This window comes from Sceloporus undulatus, chromosome 5 (assembly GCF_019175285.1).
Source record: "Sceloporus undulatus isolate JIND9_A2432 ecotype Alabama chromosome 5, SceUnd_v1.1, whole genome shotgun sequence".
In the NCBI taxonomy this organism is placed as follows: domain Eukaryota; kingdom Metazoa; phylum Chordata; class Lepidosauria; order Squamata; family Phrynosomatidae; genus Sceloporus; species Sceloporus undulatus.
Window position 1 is genome coordinate 53,845,894 of NC_056526.1, and position 20,879 is coordinate 53,866,772.

General features: G+C 39.5%; 2 protein-coding genes across 2 annotated transcripts in view; one reads left to right on the forward strand and one right to left on the reverse strand.

Moving 5' to 3' along the window:
* Nucleotides 1–930: 930 nt before the first annotated feature.
* Nucleotides 931–20,879, forward strand: part of KRR1 (KRR1 small subunit processome component homolog) — a 23,539-nt gene continuing 3,590 nt past the window's right edge. The window contains exons 1-9 of the mRNA XM_042470569.1: nucleotides 931–1,068; nucleotides 2,122–2,297; nucleotides 3,400–3,534; nucleotides 3,796–3,921; nucleotides 5,578–5,661; nucleotides 6,430–6,486; nucleotides 7,286–7,447; nucleotides 10,574–10,651; nucleotide 15,393. Of these exons, the coding sequence (XP_042326503.1) occupies nucleotides 1,005–1,068; nucleotides 2,122–2,297; nucleotides 3,400–3,534; nucleotides 3,796–3,921; nucleotides 5,578–5,661; nucleotides 6,430–6,486; nucleotides 7,286–7,447; nucleotides 10,574–10,651; nucleotide 15,393 (883 nt within the window). The 5' untranslated portion in view covers nucleotides 931–1,004. The remainder of the gene's footprint in view (nucleotides 1,069–2,121; nucleotides 2,298–3,399; nucleotides 3,535–3,795; nucleotides 3,922–5,577; nucleotides 5,662–6,429; nucleotides 6,487–7,285; nucleotides 7,448–10,573; nucleotides 10,652–15,392; nucleotides 15,394–20,879) is intronic.
* Nucleotides 13,851–20,315, reverse strand: GLIPR1 (GLI pathogenesis related 1). The gene is made up of 5 exons (XM_042470568.1): nucleotides 20,027–20,315; nucleotides 18,073–18,318; nucleotides 17,649–17,758; nucleotides 16,232–16,314; nucleotides 13,851–14,271 (listed from the first exon to the last, which is right to left on the reverse strand). Exons 1-5 carry the CDS (start codon nucleotides 20,207–20,209, stop codon nucleotides 14,135–14,137), a joined length of 759 nt encoding a protein of 252 aa, XP_042326502.1. The 5' UTR covers nucleotides 20,210–20,315; the 3' UTR covers nucleotides 13,851–14,134.

Sequence of the window (20,879 nt, forward strand, 5' to 3'; positions counted from 1 at the left end):
TTAAACAATACATCTTCAGAAAAAGTAGGAAAAGAAGAATGGGAAGAACTAATAAACTTCTACCAAAAAAAAATAAATTAAAAAAAAACACAGTTGGAAATAAACTAGAAAAGCAAATGGTCAAACAATAAAATATCTCAAGTTACTAATATTCAAGATCTCAATTTAAAATAAGAAAGCATAAAACACTGAAGGATTACATTATCAAATAAAGAAGTAGTTAAATATAAGTATCTATGTCTCACCCTCCAGACTAATTTAAGGAAGTCATAAGAGAAGGAAAACAAACAAAACCCCAACCATTTCAAAAGAAGCTCCACAATATTGAACTAATTATCAATATTAAATATATATATATATATGTGTGTTAATTATTTATTTATACCCCACTCTTCAGCCAAAAGACTATCAGAGCAATACTCAATTAATTTGCAAGATTATGACTGTAACAATCAGATGCATATTGAAGAAACAACAATGATGTCCTTTGCCTGCAGCAGGAGACATGCTAAAAACTCCAAGACCCAGAATGCATTGCTGCACTCTAGGACGCATGCGCCTGGAAACCACAGAGCTAGGAAAATATAGACACACATTCCGCATCGCGATTTTTCTTGAGGCATTTCCTATCTGCAATTCTTTTTATTTGGAAGTTGAAGAGTATCTTCTTCACCTAAGGCAGCAAGTGCAGCCATAAACCCAGGTTGATGACACTGCTTTAACTTCCCCGGCTCAACGCTAGGGAATTATAGGAGCTGTAGTTTTGTGAGCATTTTCTGTCAATGAACTACAACTCCCAGGATTCCCTAGCACTGAGCCAGAGTAGTTAAACTGGGTTATTTTCTGCAGTGTGGATGCAGATCTAGAGAGATTCTCTTTGCCTCCATTTCCCTGTCTCAGGTTTAAACTTAGTGCCACCCCTCTTCTATTTCTAGATCTATGCGATCTTTGTCAAAGGAGAACAACTTCCGGCTTCCGGTTCAGGGGTTAAACCTTAGAGCAGCATGGAAGCCCCAGAGAGGGAGGGAGGACGAAAGAGGGGCCCCAAAGTCAAGAAGGCGAGCAAAGGTGGGTCTCTCAAAGTCATCCTCAAAGGACCCCATCCTCCAGCCTTGGTTTCCCCTATTTATAGCGTTATCATCCCACTTTATCCTCCAGCTTCACATTTTAGGGAACCCTGGGATTTGGAGTTTATGGAGGGGGTGTTCAGCATCCTCACCCAAAACTACAAATCCCAGGATCCCACAGTTAAAAGTGGCAGCATAGCACTATATATATATATATATGGTCTTGAACTGATTCTGTGAAATTTGGCTTGGTTTCTTAAGGGGAGAAATAATAGGTTGGCTTTCATAATGAAAGGAAAAGCCACTGGGTGGCCATGGGCAAGTCACACTCTCTCAGCCTCAGGAATGCTTAAGTGCCATTAAATGGTGTCCCTTATATAAAAGGGCAGAATCAAGGTTTGCATATGGGAAATAAAGCACACTCATCCCTCCATATTTGCTGATTTGATTATTCATGGATTTGATTAATATGTTCCCTCTAGGAATATTTAGGTCCTCCGGTGCAACTCTATGGTCAAGAGTAAAAAGTACACTGAAAGACCTAGAGAGAATACTCCACTAGGCATTTGTAGCTGCTCCAGTGCAGTTCTATGGTCAGTGTCTGTCGGACGTTGACCACAGAGTTTATTATTATTTATTTATATTTATTTGTGGTATTTATACCCCACCCTTCAGCCCTAAAGGCTCTCAGAGCGGCTTACAATTATGATTTTTAATCAGACAGTTCCCTGCCCTCAGGCTTACAATCTAAAAGACACAACACAAAAGGAGAAGGGAATGGTGGTGGGGAAGGGGATGAGGTCCAGGGGCTCTTCTCTCCCTCTGAGGCCTGGACCAAGGCAGATGGATTGGAGGGAGGGCTCTTCTTCTTGCACTGGACAACCTAGAGCTTCCTAGAGAGGTGTCTTGTCAATTTCCTGGCATCAAACCTCATCATACAGTTGTTTGTTTTGGTCCCTTCCTATGTCTTTCATGTCTCTGTTCCCAGACCAACCATTTTTTAATGAGGAAAAAAAACTATTCTAATATAAATATGTATATTTTTTGTTAACAGTAGATGAATCTGAACTTCTTACTGTTCCTGATGGATGGAAAGAGCCAGCCTTTACAAGAGAAGATAATCCTAGAGGGCTTCTGGAAGAAAGCAGCTTTGCCACGCTCTTCCCAAAGTACAGAGAAGCATACTTGAAAGAATGCTGGCCATTAGTGCAGAAAGCACTGAATGAACATGTATGACTATTGTACTATACTTCCATTAAGCTTTCTGTTTACCAAGACTTCCTGGGAGGGAAGGATGAGTAGTACCATTTGGCATATTGCTGGATAGAGTATTTTGAAACTACCACTGTATCTATAGTTTTTTGTGGGTTTTACAGGCTATGGGCCATGTTCTAGAAGAGTTTATTCCTGATGTTTCGCCAGCATCTGTGGCTGGCATCTTCAGTTACATTTCTGTGAAGATGCCAGCCACAGATGCTTGCAAAATGGCAGGAATAAATTCTTCTGGAACATGGCCACAAAGCCCGAAAAACCCACAAAAACAATGGATGCCAGCCATGAAAGCCTTCGACTTGTAATTGTAATATTCTGCTTAAAAGAGGGAATTGCTCTTTTATTGTAGTGTTTTCTACAATGTTCAGATATAGCATACATTTAACACAGCTTTAGAAGCCAGACAGTTAGATTGTAAGCCTGAGGGCAGGGAACCGTCTAACTAAAAAGATTGCATGTACAGCGCTGTGTAAATTTACAGCGCTTCATAAATAAAGGTTAATAATAATAATAATAATAATGTGATGTGTGAAGTTGATGGACAGTTTCACAGGCAAAATTGTATTTAGCTTGAGTCTTTCATTCTGAGTCAAGCAGGTCCTTGGGAAGATGTTCTCAATGAGTGGTCACTGTTGCCATTATATGCTTGATTCCATCTGGGTCCAATTTGGGTCCAGTTTGGATTCCCCATCTGGGTCGAAGGGGAAGGACAAGGGCCTTGGAGGTTGCTGTTTCTTTTATTTGCCCACTTGTTCAGAGGGGGCATATGGTGAGGTAGCGAAAAGAAGAATCAGAAGGTTGGAGACATTAGTGGTGGGCCTTGTGCTGGAGGGCTTCAGCAGGTACCCAGCAATGCACTAGTTCTACAAGTTTTCTTAATTTAAAGTTGTATTAAAACTTTGCAAGTTACATTTGTATATGTTGACAAAAAGTTTTGTTTCTTCTCTTGGTATTCATGATATATTCTGTTTGTAAATCTTTTTCAGCATATAAAGCTTTGATGTTGTTTGAAACCAGTTGTGTTTCTGTGTAGACTGTTATTTGCTTCTTTGTGTTTCAGCACATAAAGGCAGCTTTAGATTTAATTGAAGGAAGCATGACTGTCAGCACAACAAAGAAGACCTTTGATCCCTTTATAATCATCAGAGCCAGAGACTTAATAAAGCTTTTAGCAAGAAGTGTTCCATTTGAACAGGTTTGTTCAGTGATTGTTGTGATTCTACCCCATATCCCTATTAAGCTGTCCTGAATGTTGTTTCCATTTGGTCTTGTTAAGATCTGTAAAGATCTAAGATACAGGGTTTTTATCAGAAATGTTACTTAGCTTAAATGGCAAACTTCAGTTTAAAATCTTTTTAAAGAATAGTGTATCAGAATGAAAAAAGTTATTTTATTAATGATCCAGCCTGCACTTGGGTCTAGTTTAACTTGACTTGTTCTCTGATTTTCTGTTCAGGCTGTACGCATCCTTGAAGATGATGTTGCCTGTGACATCATTAAAATAGCGTCCCTGGTGAGAAACAGAGAACGATTTATAAAAAGACGACAGAGGCTTCTTGGTCCCAATGGATCTACTCTCAAGGTGTGTCTCATATTGTTACAATCAAGTTATATATGTGTTTACTCAGTGAGTTCATCGAAAGTATTCTCAAGTGGGTCAAGCTTGTTGACTATGTTGTTGACACCCAAATATATTTTTCCATGCCTTCCAAATTAGCCTCAGCTAAGGATAGTGTGTCTCATTTGAATAAATGCCTGGAGGATGTAATGGGTTGGATTAGGAAAAACGAAGCTGAATCCAGACAAGACAGGTGCTTACTATTAAGGTTCCTAATCTGGAGTTGGGGTTGTGTAATTCAGTTCTGGATGGGGTTACCCCTACCTCCAAAGACTGTGTTGTTAGCTTGGGAGTGCTCTTGGATCTGTCTCTCCAAATTTCAGCCTAGATAGATGCCAGTGGTCAGGAGTGCTTATTATCAGTTTGCCTGATACACCATCTGTGTCGCTTCCTAGAATTGGAAGACATAGAGATGGTAGTGGACACACTGGCAACCTCAAGGTTGGACTTTTGCAATGCATCGTACATTGGGCTACCTCTGTACTAAATTCAGAAACTTCTGTTAAAACATGGCAGCCAGATTGATCATTGGTATATATAGGAATGAACATATCACACCAATATTAGAATCTCTCACCTGGTTGCCAGTTAGCTTCCAGGCAAAGTACAAACTGTTGGTTATTTTACATTTAAAGCCCTGTTTAGTTTTGGTCCTGTAACAGAAATTTCAGGAAACTTAAATTTCTAGGATTGGCAGAGCAATAGGATTGGCAAGAGGACCTAGTAATTGAAAATCCATAAGTTTATTTCCAATTGTCGACAACGGAAAACAATGAACTCAGTGGAATTCAAGTTCCAAAAGCTGAGGCCCCGAACATGACAAAATGGCTCTTTTTATATTATTCAAGACAAAGAAGCTTCTTCAATACACCTGATTGGCTAATTACAATTTAAACATACAGAATTCTTACAATCAGAACAGAAATACATGCATATATTAAAACTGCATCATCACTCCTTACCCCCTCCTGTAGGAATTCAGTGGCTTTCCTCCTAACCTTGCTTCTGAATGTCCTTATCTCAGTACATTATGTTATGTCTTTTTACTGGTGCCAGCTTCCATCTAGGTCAAGACGCACTCATTATTCCTTTGCTCTAGTTTTCCCTAAACTCCAAGCCTTTATTTAAAAAACCATCTCTCTGGCTGACAAAGGTGACTCCATCTTTCTATAGTTTTTTTATTTCAACAAGGAATTTCCACCACAGTCCATGTTACCTACTGCCTCCTCCCATATAATTTGCTCCATCCACTGGGATCCTCTGGGAGACATTTGTTTCAGCCAGCCAGGACTAGACTGGCAACCAGAGGAGCTTTTCATCAGCTGTCCCTAGAATGACCTGCCAAAGAGATTAGACAGCTACATATTTTGTCTGAATTTTAAAAAGTATTAAAGACCTATCTCTTCCAGCAGGCCTACTTGATTTTAAACTATGAATTTTAAATTGGTATATTTTAAATTTTATGTTGGATGATTTTAATGTGTTAAAATGGCTTTATGGGTTTTAGTCTTGGGGTAAAAAATTATTATTATTATTATTATTATTATTATTATTATTATTAATAACAAAAAATTCTATTTGTGAGAGTTGAATCATGAAATACCCTATCTTTTGATGTAGGCTCTAGAACTACTGACAAACTGCTACATCTTGGTTCAGGGGAACACAGTTTCAGCTCTTGGACCTTTTAATGGTTTAAAAGAGGTAAGATGTCTTTTCTATTGAAGGGAACACTTTGGAGTTACTTGTAGAATCAGTTTGCTCCACTTTATTTTATGCCTATGATACAATATAATCTACAGCTTTTATCTCTCATCCAGCATACAAGCCCCTACAATAACATTACAGAAGGTGAGAGAATGTCCAACCATGATAACAGACCAGGAACTATCTTCCTACACCTCTTACTTTTATTGGTGCAGTGCTATAATAATCTCAATATTGCCCAATCATTTCATAGCATGCCATTTAATAATAAGATAATGAATAGATTGCCTGATGATAGTGCTCATGCATTGGCAGGATTACAGTGTCGGTCTGTTGTACTTCTAAAACAGGTGAGGGCCCAGGAGAAGTATTTTTTTCCAGTAGGAAGTGACCCAGAATTTGACTTCCAATTCATTTCTTTGAGGGAAAAGGCATCCTTATAAACCAGCCCAGAGAGGGCCAAAATTATGCAGAGAGTGAGTATACCTCCCCCCTCAAAGGTCTCTGGGTAAAAAGAAATAACTTTTTGCAAGATGCAATATTCTTCTATCCAAAGTCCGTTCTGTGTTATCTCCAAACTGCCATCATTTCAGTATTATAATTTCTGATGGTGGGATAGAATCATTTTGGTGCTGGTGTTGCTGAACAGTTGAGAGTTAGAAATCCTTGCTAGTCTGTTGCAGTTAATCCAGAGAACTCCTAGAAGATCCAAATCTTATTTCTATTGGTTGAGCTATTTTTTTTAATAAACTTTTTCTTTCCTAGGTTAGGAAAGTTGTGCTGGATACAATGAAGAATATTCATCCCATATATAATATCAAAGTGAGTGTGATTCTTGGTATACAATAAGATGTTTCATGTGAGATTTAACTTTGGGGTTTTTTTTAGCCAAATGATTTTATCATTTGAGGCATCTGGCAACCTAACCATGATGATCTCACTGCTCATCGCTGCCTCTGGTGATCCCACTTTAAATCCCCACATTCTTTTAGCATATTGTTGTTACCAGGAGATCTCCAAGATTTAGTCTCAATCACTCTTTATACATTCTATAGTGACCCACTAAGACCATATATGAAATGGTATGGCAATTTTATTGTAATTTGTCAAGGTATCTTATTCCTTTTGGAGCAGAGCAGTTTTTTTATACCTGGGTACCATCTTGTTTCTTTGACCTCAGCCATCCTTCCAACTATCCAGTCAAAAGTAAGCCCAGCTGCATTCAGTGGGGGTACTCCAGCAAATGGTGTGGGATTGCAATACATGAAATACAATAATTCAGAAACAAAATCAAAGAATGTGTTTTCTGCCTGGATTGAGGCAGGCAGATCTACATATCTTTGACCTTACTGAAAAGTATTAAAAGAACAGGATGCACATGTGTTCAATAAATCAGATTGTTGCCACACTGCATTAAAGGTAATATTACTATTATTATTATCTATTATATTATCTTATATTATTTATTATTAATTATATTATTATTAGTTATTTTATATCTGGTATTATAATCTTTTGATTTTCCCCCTCTCTGCCTAAATGAATAACAGAAAGAGTTGAATACTAGTATGTATGTTCTCAACTAATTTCTTGGCCTCTTTGTGTTGTATGTTTGTTGAAGACCCTGATGATTAAGGGGATTTGTCAAAGATCCGGAATTAAGAGCACAACTGGGAACTTTTTTGCCAAGTTCAACACAATATTTGAACAAAAGAAGGAACCAAGAAAGAAGAATGTCAAAAAGATATACTCCCTTCCCCCTCCCAACCAGAGAGTCAGGTCTGTTAAATCCTTTAATTTTTGCTAGACACGCCTAGAAGGTTTTTGAAATTAATAAAGATAAAAGTGGTTGCCCATGAGTTGCGTGTAGTTATAGAGACATTGCCAAAAAAGAGGGAAGGGGACAAAGAAAAGACTACATTGTAAAGGATATTTTGGTGTACTTTTAACCTAACAAAGGATCCCAAAAACTGGAACAAGCAAGAATTATTATGTTACTAATTCTTTATCATTTAAAATCTGAAAGGAAATAACAATTTTTTTTATACCAGACTCATATTAAATCATGGTGATTAACTGTTTTTGTTCTTTTGAGCTGATGTAGGGATGGATAAGCTGTGACCCTTCAGATGATTGGATTTCCGCCAGCGTCCCAGCATTAAGACGTGGTTAAATGAAGGAGTCGTAGTACATGATCTGGAGGGTCCACAGGTTGTTATTTGCCATGAAGTCTTTTTGACTTGAGGCTACCCTATGCGTAGAGAGACCTTCAAGAGCCTTTGGCTTGCATCTGCACTGTAGAATATCCAGTTTGTCAATTCTTCACCTGCCATGGCCCATGCTTATTAGGGTTGCCATAAGGCAGGACCTCCACACTGGACAAATAGGACAAATGTAGGGCACATTTTCAATGTAGGACATGTTTTTTAAAAATGGACGACATTAAAATTGATATTTTTTTTAAAATTTTAATATAAATGCATTTTCTTAGGCATGCTCAAAATGGAGGACTTTGGCATATTCAGACAGAAGGCTGAAATGTACATTCTCTTTCTTTTGCTGGCCAAACAACCCCCCCCCCCCCAATTCCTACAGAACACTTCCCACTCCCAGCAGCATAGCATTTGCAAGATCACAGGCAGTCCCTTGTTTTTGCTCTTGCAAACTACATTTCCACGACGGTAAATCCAAAGACAGGGGGAGCGGGGTAGCATTTGCAAGACCACGTGGGCAAACCCCTATGTGCCAGTGGTGGGGGGAAAGAAAAACACTGTCACGCACTGGGATCCCAAGCGGACCGAGCATGCGCGTCTTGCAAGACCACAGACATGCATGGGCCCTTGTCGGTGCCGAAGTTGTGCCGGGAAATCGTTAGTGCCTATCGGTAGGAAACCACATAGGTGCCCACTTCCAATCAGGCATAGCATTTGCAAGACCACGACGCTAAGTACGGTCCTTTGTTACACAAACAGGGCCAACTCATGTCTATGCCTCGACTTCGCACACAGCCTTGCGGATAGATGAAATAGTGCCCCCCTTGCCATGGCACATAGGTCCGGTGAGCCCTCCTCGAAAAAGGCGAGGCGGGACGGGCTGCCCTCAACACGCACACGGACCCCGCACCAAAGACCTCCTCTGCGACAAAGCACCCCTCTTGTATGCACAGTTGTGCTCTAGCGTATAGGAGGGATATGGGACGTAATCCGAAGCACTTGGTTCTAGTGGGGTCTAAGGGTGTGTGTGCGGTGATGGCGTGTTGAGGTAGCCCTGGACCAGCGAGGGAAGAGGATGGTGCGATAGAAGTGATGAGATGAAAATAAAAGAGAGAGTGAGAGGTGGGGGCGAAAGGGAGAAGATAGGATAGTGAGGAGGAGCTGAGGGGACAACAGGAGGAAGATGACAAGAACACACGGAATACAACAAGAAGGGAGAGAAGGAGATGGGAAGAGATAGACGGAAGGAAAGAAAAAGACACACAGGCGAACTAATGCCTGCAAGACGTGCCCTACATCCGCATAAAGGGGAAAGTTTTGAGCGGATGTCACAAGGATATGGGGTGGCAGTGGGGTGCTGGCCAAATGATGGTCAGGGCAGAAAAAAAAAAATGTACAAGGCGAATCGCGGGCACGCCCCATTCTGGTTCAAGTCGTCCGTATGGGGCGTGTTGCTCGCAAATCCTGTTTCAGTGAGGCACAGCGATACTAATAGAAGGGCGGAGCCGCGAGGCACCTTAATACTACATGGCAGTTGGCAGAACAGACCGCGAATAGGCGGTGGGGCTGAGGACGTGGTAAATGCGCCCAGGGGGCGTGGAAATTCCACACACGCAACCGTGGTGAAAGTGGGGCCAGAGAAGAAAAAAAAAGAAGGAGGGGCAACAGGGCGTATGGTCAGAAGGTTTGGGAACTGTAGGTAGTTGGACCACTAGCTACTCTAAAGCAAGATGTGCTAGAAGAAAGAAAAAATAGTGGAAAAAAGAAGGAAGTATGGAAGATATTACACAGGCATCAAGCAAGGTTCGCCAGAAAATTCCAAGAACAATTATATGCCGCTCAGCAAGTATCAAGTTATGTGTTGAAACGGGAATTTTTCTGCTATAGATGCAGCCGTGCAGTCATCTCCCGTCCTCACCATAATCTGATGACATAGGTCAAGGTTTTTGTAACGTTATTGAATATTTAACATATGATAATCACAATGCGCATAGTGGTAAGGAATAGATTATAACCTGCTTTGGCAACGGCATGCTTTCCGCTTATAAAGGGAAAGAGTGGAGACTGTCCTAAATATAATAACGTAAAGGGCGGGCATTCATCATACTGGAGTATCATAATGGACACAGATAACGCTCATATATATCAGAATTGCAGCTCAGAGTAAGAGCATCAGGTAGCGCGCCTTGTCTTTGCTCTCAGGACCACGGCGTGCGATGGCGAATCTTCAATGGGTTAGTGGGGGAAATGGATAGTGACACGGCATCAGATTGTAATTCCGGCAGTGATGTTCTATAAAACCAATGTGAGTAAATATTATATAGAGTTAAGTCCTCCTGCTTCATCTTAGGCCTTCAGAATGTGTATAAGTCGTGCGTGGTGCTAGAAGATAAAGCTCATCACGTGCGAAGCGATGGAGAAAATTTACAAAAAAGTACTTGCTACCCTCCTAAACAAGCTTGCTAGGTTATTTAAGTACATGAAGCAAGCATCCTTATGTATGTCATACCTTTTTTTCTTTGGACAATTTGTTGTAGTTTTTATTACATTTGTTTAACTTCACTACAGAATTGCCACAGTATATTTCTGAAGTGGCTTTGTCTTTCTGATTTTTAAATTTATTTAATTGGTTCTAAATGAGAGATATGGCAACATTCTACGGTGTAGAACATTTCTAACCTAATCATTATTTTCAGATCGATAAAGAATTGGCAAGTGGTGAATATTTCTTGAAAGGAAAGTCAAAAGAAGCTAAGAGAGTAGAAGAGATAAAGGTAATAAATTATTTTGTCTTTTGAAGTTACCTTAAAACATTGATTGGATCCATGCCTCCAAATGTTTGTACTAGAGTCCTAGCAGCTCTAGCCCGCCAGCATGGAATGGTACAGAATGTGGGGAGCTTCAGTAAAAACAATGGAGGCTACATGATCCATTTCTACTTTAAGACCTCACATCTATTTTGTATGTTGATCCTGAGATGTTTCACTTTTGAACACACCTTTAGGCAAACCAAGCTGGCACGTCAGCAACAAGACAAGCGGAAGGAACAAAGCTTTTATTCCCCCTAAGGAAAAAACCAGCTGTAAAACAGAAGAAAGGTAAGTTTTGGCCCTCGCTGTCTTTTATTTTAAGCCTCAGTTCAGAAATTACTTTTTGTATTTTTGCCACTGCCAAAGCCTAACATTTTAATGTTCTTAATTCAAGCATAATAAACTTGTGACAACATCTAGCATTACTAAACAATATTTGTGTCTTATTTTATGTATACATCTGTTTCTAGGTTGTCTGGCTCCAGTACTAGTCAGTCTATGATTATGAAACAACCGGATAATCCATATTTTTTGCTATAAATATAGTTAAACATGAGAAATTTTAACAGTGTAATGTGGTTTATCGGAACAGTCTTGTTTGCTAACTTGAATCTGCCTCAGAAACTAATTCATAAATATAAAAACATAGAAAGGTTAGTCTACATAATGAAAGCTCTTTGAAATCTTCAAAGTAGTAAATAGTATTTAACTAACAAGTATTGAGTTAATCAATCTGCTGTCAAGATACAGCATCTAGATTCCTTGTAGATACACATGGGGCTTTCTACAGCCCTTTGGGAACGTCCGGAGGCGTCCCCTTTTAAAAAAGGGGCGTCCTTATAGAGCCCCTGTGCCTAGTACGGACTCCGTCCGCAAGATGGCGCCGGCCCTTCTACATGGCCGGCGCATCTTTGCGTACTGGATGCACAGCGTCCAGAGTGTCGCGCCGCTTGTGACGTAGCGAGCGCGCCCTCGGCCCTCGCTACGTCGCAAACGCGACTTGAAAAGAAGCTCCATTTTGGAGCTTCTTTTTTCGGTCCGCGGGAGTCGGGCCGTCGGAAGACCTCCGGCTCCCCCGCGGACCTACTTGGCGGCGGCGGCAGACCGCGGCAAAGCGGCGGTCTGTACCCCGCCACTGATGCATATCAAAACTGCTTTTCAAGGCTATTTGGTTCTCCAAAAAGCCATTTATGTTCTTTTGCTCTTGGCAACGTCAAGGTTATGTGTTACTATATGAGATAAAAACAGGATAACCAGTTTGCTCATTATTCAGATTGGCATAACTGGGCTGGATCACAGAACCTCTTTTTGGTGGAGTATCATCTCCTACTCATAGGAGGCTTGTGAGCCAAGAAAAGGAGAGTGCATGGCAGAATGGAGGAGGAAAATAGGCCTGATACAGACAGGCCAAAATAAAGCTGCTTCAAGTCCACTTGCAAATATGCTGTTTAAATGATACATGCATCCTAAGAGTCCAGAAGCGCTCCAAAGCCACGCTCCAGTCCTAGGACTGGGGTGCAGCTTTGGTTCAGCTTCCAGACTCTTAGGACGCATGCATCATTGAAACACCATACCTCCAAGTGACCTGAAACACTTTATTTTTTGGCCTGTCTGTATAGGCCATAGTTATTAATTCTCACATGCACAACCCCTTGTTATTATGGGCAGTTGGGAACTCTCCAGAACAGCAGAAAGGTTAGAGTTGTGGGCTGCATTTGAATTGATCTAAGAAACTCTATCAGAATGTGTTAGTCAGCAGAAATGAAGTAGGATCCAACATTTCAGTCCTATTCACTCTGGCTTGATCTAATATATACTTCTAAAAAAATAACTTGAACTGTGAGGGATTACCTGGCTTGCCTGGGTTGCTGCATCATATATTTTTGAATTGTAAATTACCAGGATTCCTTGGATTTGGAACATGACATTAGTTTACTGGTTCTCTAGACATTTGGGAGTAGCTCATCTGTGGCATTGATTCTGTTGGATGACTCTGATGGTAGCTGGATCCAGAACTTCTGGGTGGGCAACACATCCTCATATATTTTAATACAGTGGACCCTTGTTATACCTGGGCTATGGTTCCAAGTCCCCCCTTGGATTAACAAAATCTTGTCATGCTCAAGTCCCATTAAATAATGACATAGCAAAATTGTGTCCCTTATGAAAAAAATGGAAAATCAAGTTTGATATTTGAAATTTAAACTTTTTTTTGAAACATTTCAAACCGTGTGCTTGAATCCGTGTATAAAAATCCGTGTAACAAGAAGGGCTGACTGTACTTGGTCACAAAAGTTTGTAGAGTTTTTATGGCATGCTTGATTGTCATGTTTCTACTGGGCCTACCTTGATGTTTGCGAAATGTTTGGGTACTAAAACATTAGTCATACAATGTATAACATATAGTAATATCTTCTTATTTCATAGCTCCTCTGAAACAAAAATTGTATGAACAATTAAGAAAAAGTGAAAAAGGCAAAGAAGAAGAAGCTGGGAGCACTTCCAGTCGAAGAAGTAAGCTAAAAATTGCAGCAGATAAAAGAAAAAGAAAAAGAAACCATCTTGAAGTTATATGTACCAGCTGTTTCTCAAAGGATGGTGATAACTAGATCTTTTCTGGTGTCATTTTGCAGCAATATTAAAAAAACATTATGAAAACGTAGGCAAATTTTAAAAAACAACCACCAGTTTCAGTGTCTGCATAAAGTAAGAGTGTCAGTCTCTTTTGTTGCGCTCTGAATCAATATCAACCATGTCTGCAGATTTACAGTGTCCATTTGAATAAGCTGGCACCTAAAAGTCATTCATATATACGTTAATAGCATACACAGGACGACACTGAAGAGTATGTACAGGATGTGAATATTGTCGACACATACCTTGCATTATTATTGTATTTGTTGGGAGTGGCCCACTGATAATCTGTAGGTAGGCAGAGGTTTCTTAATAGAAGTTTAACTGTTTTTCCGAATACAAATAGGTTTATACTAAGTCTATCAATATTACATAAACTATTTTTATATATTTGGTATTTCTGGACCTTGTTTTTTTATTTATCCTGAATGTTATGTGTATTTGGGAGACATATATTTAAAATGCTGAAGTAATTCAGCACCGATGTTTTTGTGGTGCAGAAATTGACAGAGTAGGCACATAAGTGGGTGTAATAACACAGACTTTGGATTTTATTCATCTTTAGAATAGTAGTACACCATTTCTTCAATTTCAGTTTGAAGGCATCTTGTAATTCATATATTTGTCACTAAAGCAAAAAAGGAAGTCCCTTTTGTTTCCTGTATCTTTTTTTCAGCGTTTGAAAAACAACTTTATGTGACTTAGGAGTGCAAACATCTTGACTTTAATCAGCTAATACCAGATACTAGCTGGTTTCAGTAATTCTTCATCTGTTTGTCAGACTTTTGTTTCAGTTTTATTTTTGTTGCTAGATCACTTATGTAAATACATGTTGGGATAACGTTGCTTCACAAATAAGACTGTGGCAAATATCACTAAAAGTAAAGATGGCCTCAATATTAGTACAGTGATGCAGTACTGATCACAGACTGGATCTTTCCAGGCTTTACCTAAAAATGAAAAGTGTATTATTTGCAAGTGGAGTACCATTGATAGCATATGACTTTAATAATATCACAAGAGAGCAGAGCAAGTTTCAGACTTCCTGGATTATTAGACTTAAACATATGAATCATTCTAAAGCCCAAGTCATATAGTAGGTGGGTCACTATCCACACCTTGTGCCTGGAATCACATTGGTGGTCAGTGGAGCTGTTGTGCTTCCTGTAACCAACTCTGATCAACAGTCCTGGATGCATCCCTTCAGGGCTAGAGTTGATGAGAGCTAAAGTCCAACAAAATCTCAAGAGCAGTCTTCCAGAGTATGGTTTAATTGACTGTACTGGTATCCCCTCAGTCTAGAAGTGACCATTTGAAGAAGTGTATTTGTCCTCCCCAAATTTAAGCACTTGGTCATTCCTGAGCTGAGCAGAATATATTTTTCTCAAATGCAGCAATGAAATAAGCAAATTGAGTATCTGGCTTGGTGAGGCAAAATCTTTCTGTCAATGATACTGCAATATCCTCCTTCCTGCCCTTTTCTTCCTTTTCTTGATATGTGGGGATAAACTGGGAATTTGGGGAATGGGTCCACTTTGAAAAATAGGTGTACAAAAGACATTGTATGCCTTATGAAGGATGGATTCTATGCAAAAGACCAGCTGCTGGATCTATCCTCTGCAAGAACTGCAAATAATTCATCTCAAGCCTTAGATGTATTTGTAACAAATGCTGAGGAGCTACTGGTTCAAACAGCAGAGAGACCTTTGTAGCACTGTTACCAGCAGAGTATTTGTGAAAAATTAATTGGTGCAAGACAATTCTTGCAAGCAAATTGTCTCCACTGCTCTAAAGCATAGCATAAATCGCATTTGGCTAGAAAGTGCCTGCTGCCAGGAAACTGCAAGGTGTTCCCAGTTCCTAGCTCTTAGTTCTGGCTCACTTACAAGAAAAAGCTTTTACATTTTTATCTATATGATATTTCCCATCCAGAGAGAAAGTTCAGTGTCAACTGAGCAGTATGGTAAGATAGCCTCCAGTCCACATCCTAGCAGTGCTGTTGCAGTTGTTATAATTGTTACTATTCCTTCCAAATAATTCCTTGAGAGCCAGTGTGGTGAAGTTGTTTGAGGGTCTGAACAGACAGGCCAAAATAAAGCTGCTTCGGGTCACTTTGGAGGTATGCTGTTTAAATGCTACATGCGTCCTAAGAAGCCAGAAGCGGTGCCAAAGCCATGCTCCAGTCCTAAGTACTGGAGTGCAGCTATGGCACAGCTTCTGGCTTTTTGTTTAAAAAGCATACCTCCAAAATGACCTGAAGCAGCTTTATTTTGGCCTGTTTGTCCGGGTCCTGAATCTGAAGAACAGGGTTCAAATTCCCACTCAGCCATGGAAACCCATGTGAACTTGGGCAAGTGACCCATTCTCAGCCTCAGAAAGAAGGCAAAAGTAAACCTCTGAACCAATCTTGCCAAGAAAATCTCATGATAGGGTTGGCTTAAGGTCGCCATTAGTTAGAAACAATTTGAAGGCACAAAACATCATTTCTTACTCTATATATCAGATTGACAGTGGCTTATAATCAAAACAATATCTGAAAAACTAACCAAATATATACTGTAATGGCAATTGAAAGGCAATGTAATTCTACCAAGACTACTTCTCCTGTTAAAAAGGCAAGCCTTTTGCCGATTTTTACAATCAGAGTCAACTGCTATGGATTGAGAGACTGCAATGTTCCAACTACCTCTTTATCCAGCACTAATAACTAGATTTGAACAGAGGATGTCCCAACGTGAGCCATAAGAGGTGAAATGTATGGTACAGGTAAATTGAGTATGTGAGTTTACAGTGCGATGTTACCATAATATTTAAAACAGTATAATACAACTAAATGCTAGCTTGTAAAAACTTTAAACTCATAGCTGTGTTTCCTGTTATTGACAGAATGAGACTAGTTCCTCTACTTACCGCAAAGTCTGTCTATACATGGTTCCCCATTACATTCACTGCATGCTGCTCCTGTTTTATATGGTTTTGTTGGATAATTCCCACTGCATGGAAAGAAAAGGAACAGAGGGTGAATTATAGGTTTCTGTTCCAGTTTTATTCAAACCATTCTAACTGAAATTGTAGTAACCTGTAGTGAAAATGTAAACACTAAAAAGAAGGAATAATTTGTGAAGCCAAAACATCACAACATGATTCTCCTGAGCATTAAAGCAATGATTAATACCCTTTCCCTTAAAAATTAAGACTAGAACTACTACATTCACTAGTGTTCCTAGCTAATTGCCAATTATATGCATTTCATATTGGCCCAAGATTTCAGGATCTCATTGCTATCTATTGTACAATTTCTAAAACACTACAATTGCTTGCTGAGTTTGCAATGACAGACACCCTTCACTTACACAAGGAGTAGCTCTTCCAGGTATTGAATTGCAGTACCCACAATCCCTGGCCATTGGCTATATTGAGGCTGATGACAGAGTCTGCCAATAACTGGAGGGTTGCCTATTCCCCACCATGGCTTTGGTCTCTCATTTTAAGTGCTAACAAGTTGAACTTTACTACAGCCCTAAAGCAATGAAGCATTTCACACACAGTAAGAAGTAGACAGCCTGGAGAACTACAGCACTTTGGAGCAGAGCTCAGATATATCTGAAGGATTAACAAAGGTATGATATCAACTCTGTGTATATTGGAAGCCATGGGTTTAAAGAGGACTGTCATCAAGTTTAATTTACCTCATCTATTTATATTGCATTTATTATGCATTGCTTTGTGATTTGTAATTGGAAGGTAAATACTAGCTTAATTTAGAAGGCTAATAACAGGGAAATCCAAAAGCCTATTGTGGGAGAGGAAACATTAATCATAGGGTATATACATTTCCTTTAATGTCTGTTTTGACCCTATGAAATAAATAGACCTTAAGCATTGTTGGAGATACATGTGGAACAGTGGTGTTTAAGAAGCAAAGACCATCTGGAATCAAAAGGACAAGAAACTTTTTTAATGGAAGCTCCATCTAGAGCAGAAGTGGCAAAGACCAACCTGTGAGCCCTAGGTCCATTTTTGTCATCCTTAAAGCCATCCAGGAGTAAAATAAAAATTCAGGAAAGATAGACGATGGGACGATGAAGTTGATGTAGTCCCTGAGGCTATCAATTTAGGTAAGGAAGGGAGAACCAGACAATATCTAAATATCTGTCTCTACCACAGGTGGTCTCTGAAATTTCACAGTCCTTAGTGTAAGCATTGTTGCACTTTTCTCCACTTCCAAGAAAGAATGCACAGAAGCCAAATGCTAAGTTTCAGAAGCAACAGGAGAAGGGCCTTCCTGAGAGAAATTCTTACACAAATAGCAAATCAAAAAGCTTACCCAGGTCCATAGTTACAAATGAAAAGTGCAGCGTTGGGATAATTAAAATATTTTACTGCTGGACAGAAGTGAACAGCACAGCCAATTTTGTAGCTTGTTGCCCAGACCATCTGAAACGAAATTGGAATATTTCATGATGATTCACTTTTCGGGAAGACTTAATTGGAACTTCTGCTGTATTTAGGATGGCTGCTGTAGTGTTTGTGGGTGTTGCTTGTATATAATTAACAATCATGGAACAAAGTCTGTGTTATAAAGAATCGATTTAAAGACAAATATACAATATTAATGTTTGACAGATGAATTAAGAACTAGAGTCTCCTTTGAAAGCAGACTAGGGCTGCATCTCAAGCAGGATCTTTGTCTCAACACACTTGTTAAAAACCACAATACACTGACTCTTGAGACATCAGTAGTGGCTTACCTGAGTGTAATGTCCACATACATAACTACAGCTTTGGGTGTTGTAGTCATAATGCTGGACTTCACGGTACCAGTTAGTGAGGGCTACAGTCACATTAAAAAGCCAAAGAGAACCTGCCCAAATATTTTCTCCTACTGCTGTAAAGTTGGGGTGAACCTTCCCCAATATTTTCAGGTCAGGATTATGTCGGAATTGGCACATTTTTGCCCAGGCCTTCGCAGTCTTTGCTAGATCATGGTCCCAGCTCTACAAAAAAGTAATAACAAGTTGTTATCCTTTTATAGGATATTCTAGGATTTTAAAAGAACAAAGAAGAATTAAATCCCTTACATATCCAACCATGCTTAAAAAACCCTGGAAATTGTAATGAAAGTCCCCAGCATGGATATGCAGTCTCTGTAGGCATGTGGTCTTACCTACTATGCTTATGTGCAATCAAGATTAAACAAACACACATTTTGCTTTGTTCTTTCAGTCCCAAGGGATCCAGGAGTCAAATACCCATTTGGCCATGGAAACATACTGAGTGGCTGTCAGCAAGTCACACTCAGCTTCAGATAAAGGCAATGGCAACCCCATCCCCTAAACCTTGTCAAGAAAATCCCCTGGAAGGTTCACCTTAGGGTTGCCATGAGTCAGAAATGACTTGAAGACACATCATCCATCACCATTACAATTGTTCTCAAAGATCTGAATTAATATTTTTTGGGGGGAATGAGGAAGGAAAGCCAGATGCCCTTCCAGGATAGTCTACTGGAGAGAAGAAAAGATCATGTTAGGCCTTCTTGGGCCATCTCTGCTCCCATTAAAACAGAATGTTACCTTGAACATTGTGTAGTGTTGGAGATATATTGCCTCAGGACACCAGAATGATACTGAAATTAGTATCTTACACTTAGTGATTTATTGAAATCTCAAAGAATAGTAATGTTGGAATGGGAACTGTGCAATCATCATGACCAACCTATAATTGTCCTGATCACTTCTACAGTGGAGACAAGGTCAATCTAGCAAAAAGACCTCTGAGTTCCAGATCACTGTGTTGAGATTGTTTGTTGGTTCTACTGTACTGAATTCTTCAATTTGTAATATCTAGTCTTAAAGACTCACAAAAATAATTATAGTTTTCATATTTTTTAAAAGACTCTTGCATGTTTTATCCTATACTTTGGATCAACCTACAGTCATCGTTATCCTGCAAAGAATTGTCTCAAAAACAGTTTAATAATATTAAAGGGAAATGTCCACAATGTCTCCTAATGGCAAATTTATAATTGAACTTCCACCCCTCCTCCCACCCACTCTTCTTTTTAAGGGAAGCACTTGCATAGAGTAAAAGCTATACCACTGTTGGGATTTTTTAAAATGAAATCATTGTTCCTGTTTGAGTCTGTGGTTATTGGTTCTGTATTTTAATACACCACTGCCTACACTAAGCTCCCAATTCTGGATAAATATTATCGGTAAAAAGGCACCAATCACTTCAGACTCTGACTCATTATGGCAAAAAAGTCATTAACACTGTACAGGATATTTTATATATCTATCTGAATTTTGCTATCAGGCGGCACTGAAATTCCATTAATCTGTCTCAAGGTACACTGTGACATTCATCAAGAGTGGTATGTGATGTGCAGGAATAAGAAGAATATAAATGCATTTGAGACACATATCCCCATTTAAACAAAAATGCATGTAAACAAACATTCCTTAGAAAGAATGTGGAGGCATGGCCTCTTAAGTTACACTTTGATTATTCTACATCAAGAAACAGGGTATGATAGGGCTCCATGCACAAAATGATGCTTACCCAACATTACAACCAGCAGCTAGTTTGCTCCACAATCTAGTTATGGTGGGATTTCTATAGAAAAATTTCTAAGCAGTTATAAACCTGCAAGAAACAAACAAAAACAGTTTGATATTTCAACAGTTAAAAGACAGATTCCCTTACCATTCGTTTCATGTTGCTGGCTGGTGGAGTCACACTGGATCGGAAATTATTGTGCACTCTGAGACATTCTTCAATAAACTGTTCATTTCCAATATCTGGCAACGTATTTTGGTCATAAAAATAGCAGTAAATGGAGAGATTCAGGAAAACCAAAACACAAAACAACAGATGGATTGCTGTCATTCTAAAGTCCCTTTCTCAACTGCACAGACATGAAAAATACTCGAGATAGTAAAGGTGTTCTTGATGATGTCTGCTTTGAAAACTTGAGGTTGCCTTTCATGTTAGTTTGCTTTACTTTCTTTGGTATTTTATGGTAGATAACCGGAAATGAATCAGCCACAGCAGCTCTAGCTGAAGGCAGAAACTGATGAGTCAGTTTTGCATTCAGTCTGCCCTTTTCTTACACTTCCTTGTATATACAGTATGCAACATTTCTTCATATCTGGTATATATATGTTTGCTGACCAACTCCTTGAATAACAAGACCAGACACAGAGAACTGAGTTATAAAATGGGCAGCTTTATTTAACTCACCTTATTTAAACTTATTTCTTTGAGAACTGCAAAACCAGGGGGGAGAACCACGTGTGAGAAGAGCTGGCGGGTGGTCTTCTCCTAGACCAATTCCCCAGCTTCCAAAGGGCGGAAACACCTGAGCCCCAAGGACAATCCAGAAGTGGGTTGTTCCTCGGCCAGCCCGCATCTGGAAGGCCAACCCAAGACTCCCCCACTTAACTCGTGAGACTTAGTGAGTATAGTGAGGAGTGAGGATTTAAATCTCAGGCCGGCCCCAAGGCAAGTCTCCTTTCCTTTGTATTTATTCGCCAGATGTAAACCTCAGTTCCAGAGA

Bases quoted from the DNA above. Each gene is read 5' to 3' on its own strand.
- GLIPR1 (XM_042470568.1), bottom strand. From the start codon at position 20,209: ATGACAGCAATCCATCTGTTGTTTTGTGTTTTGGTTTTCCTGAATCTC. The intron at 16,315-17,648 runs GTAAGCTTTTTG...CTTTCCATGCAG, and splicing joins ATTTGTAACTATGGACCTGG to TGGGAATTATCCAACAAAAC. The intron at 14,272-16,231 runs GTAAGTAGAGGA...TTTCATTTTTAG, and splicing joins ATGTATAGACAGACTTTGCG to GTAAAGCCTGGAAAGATCCA.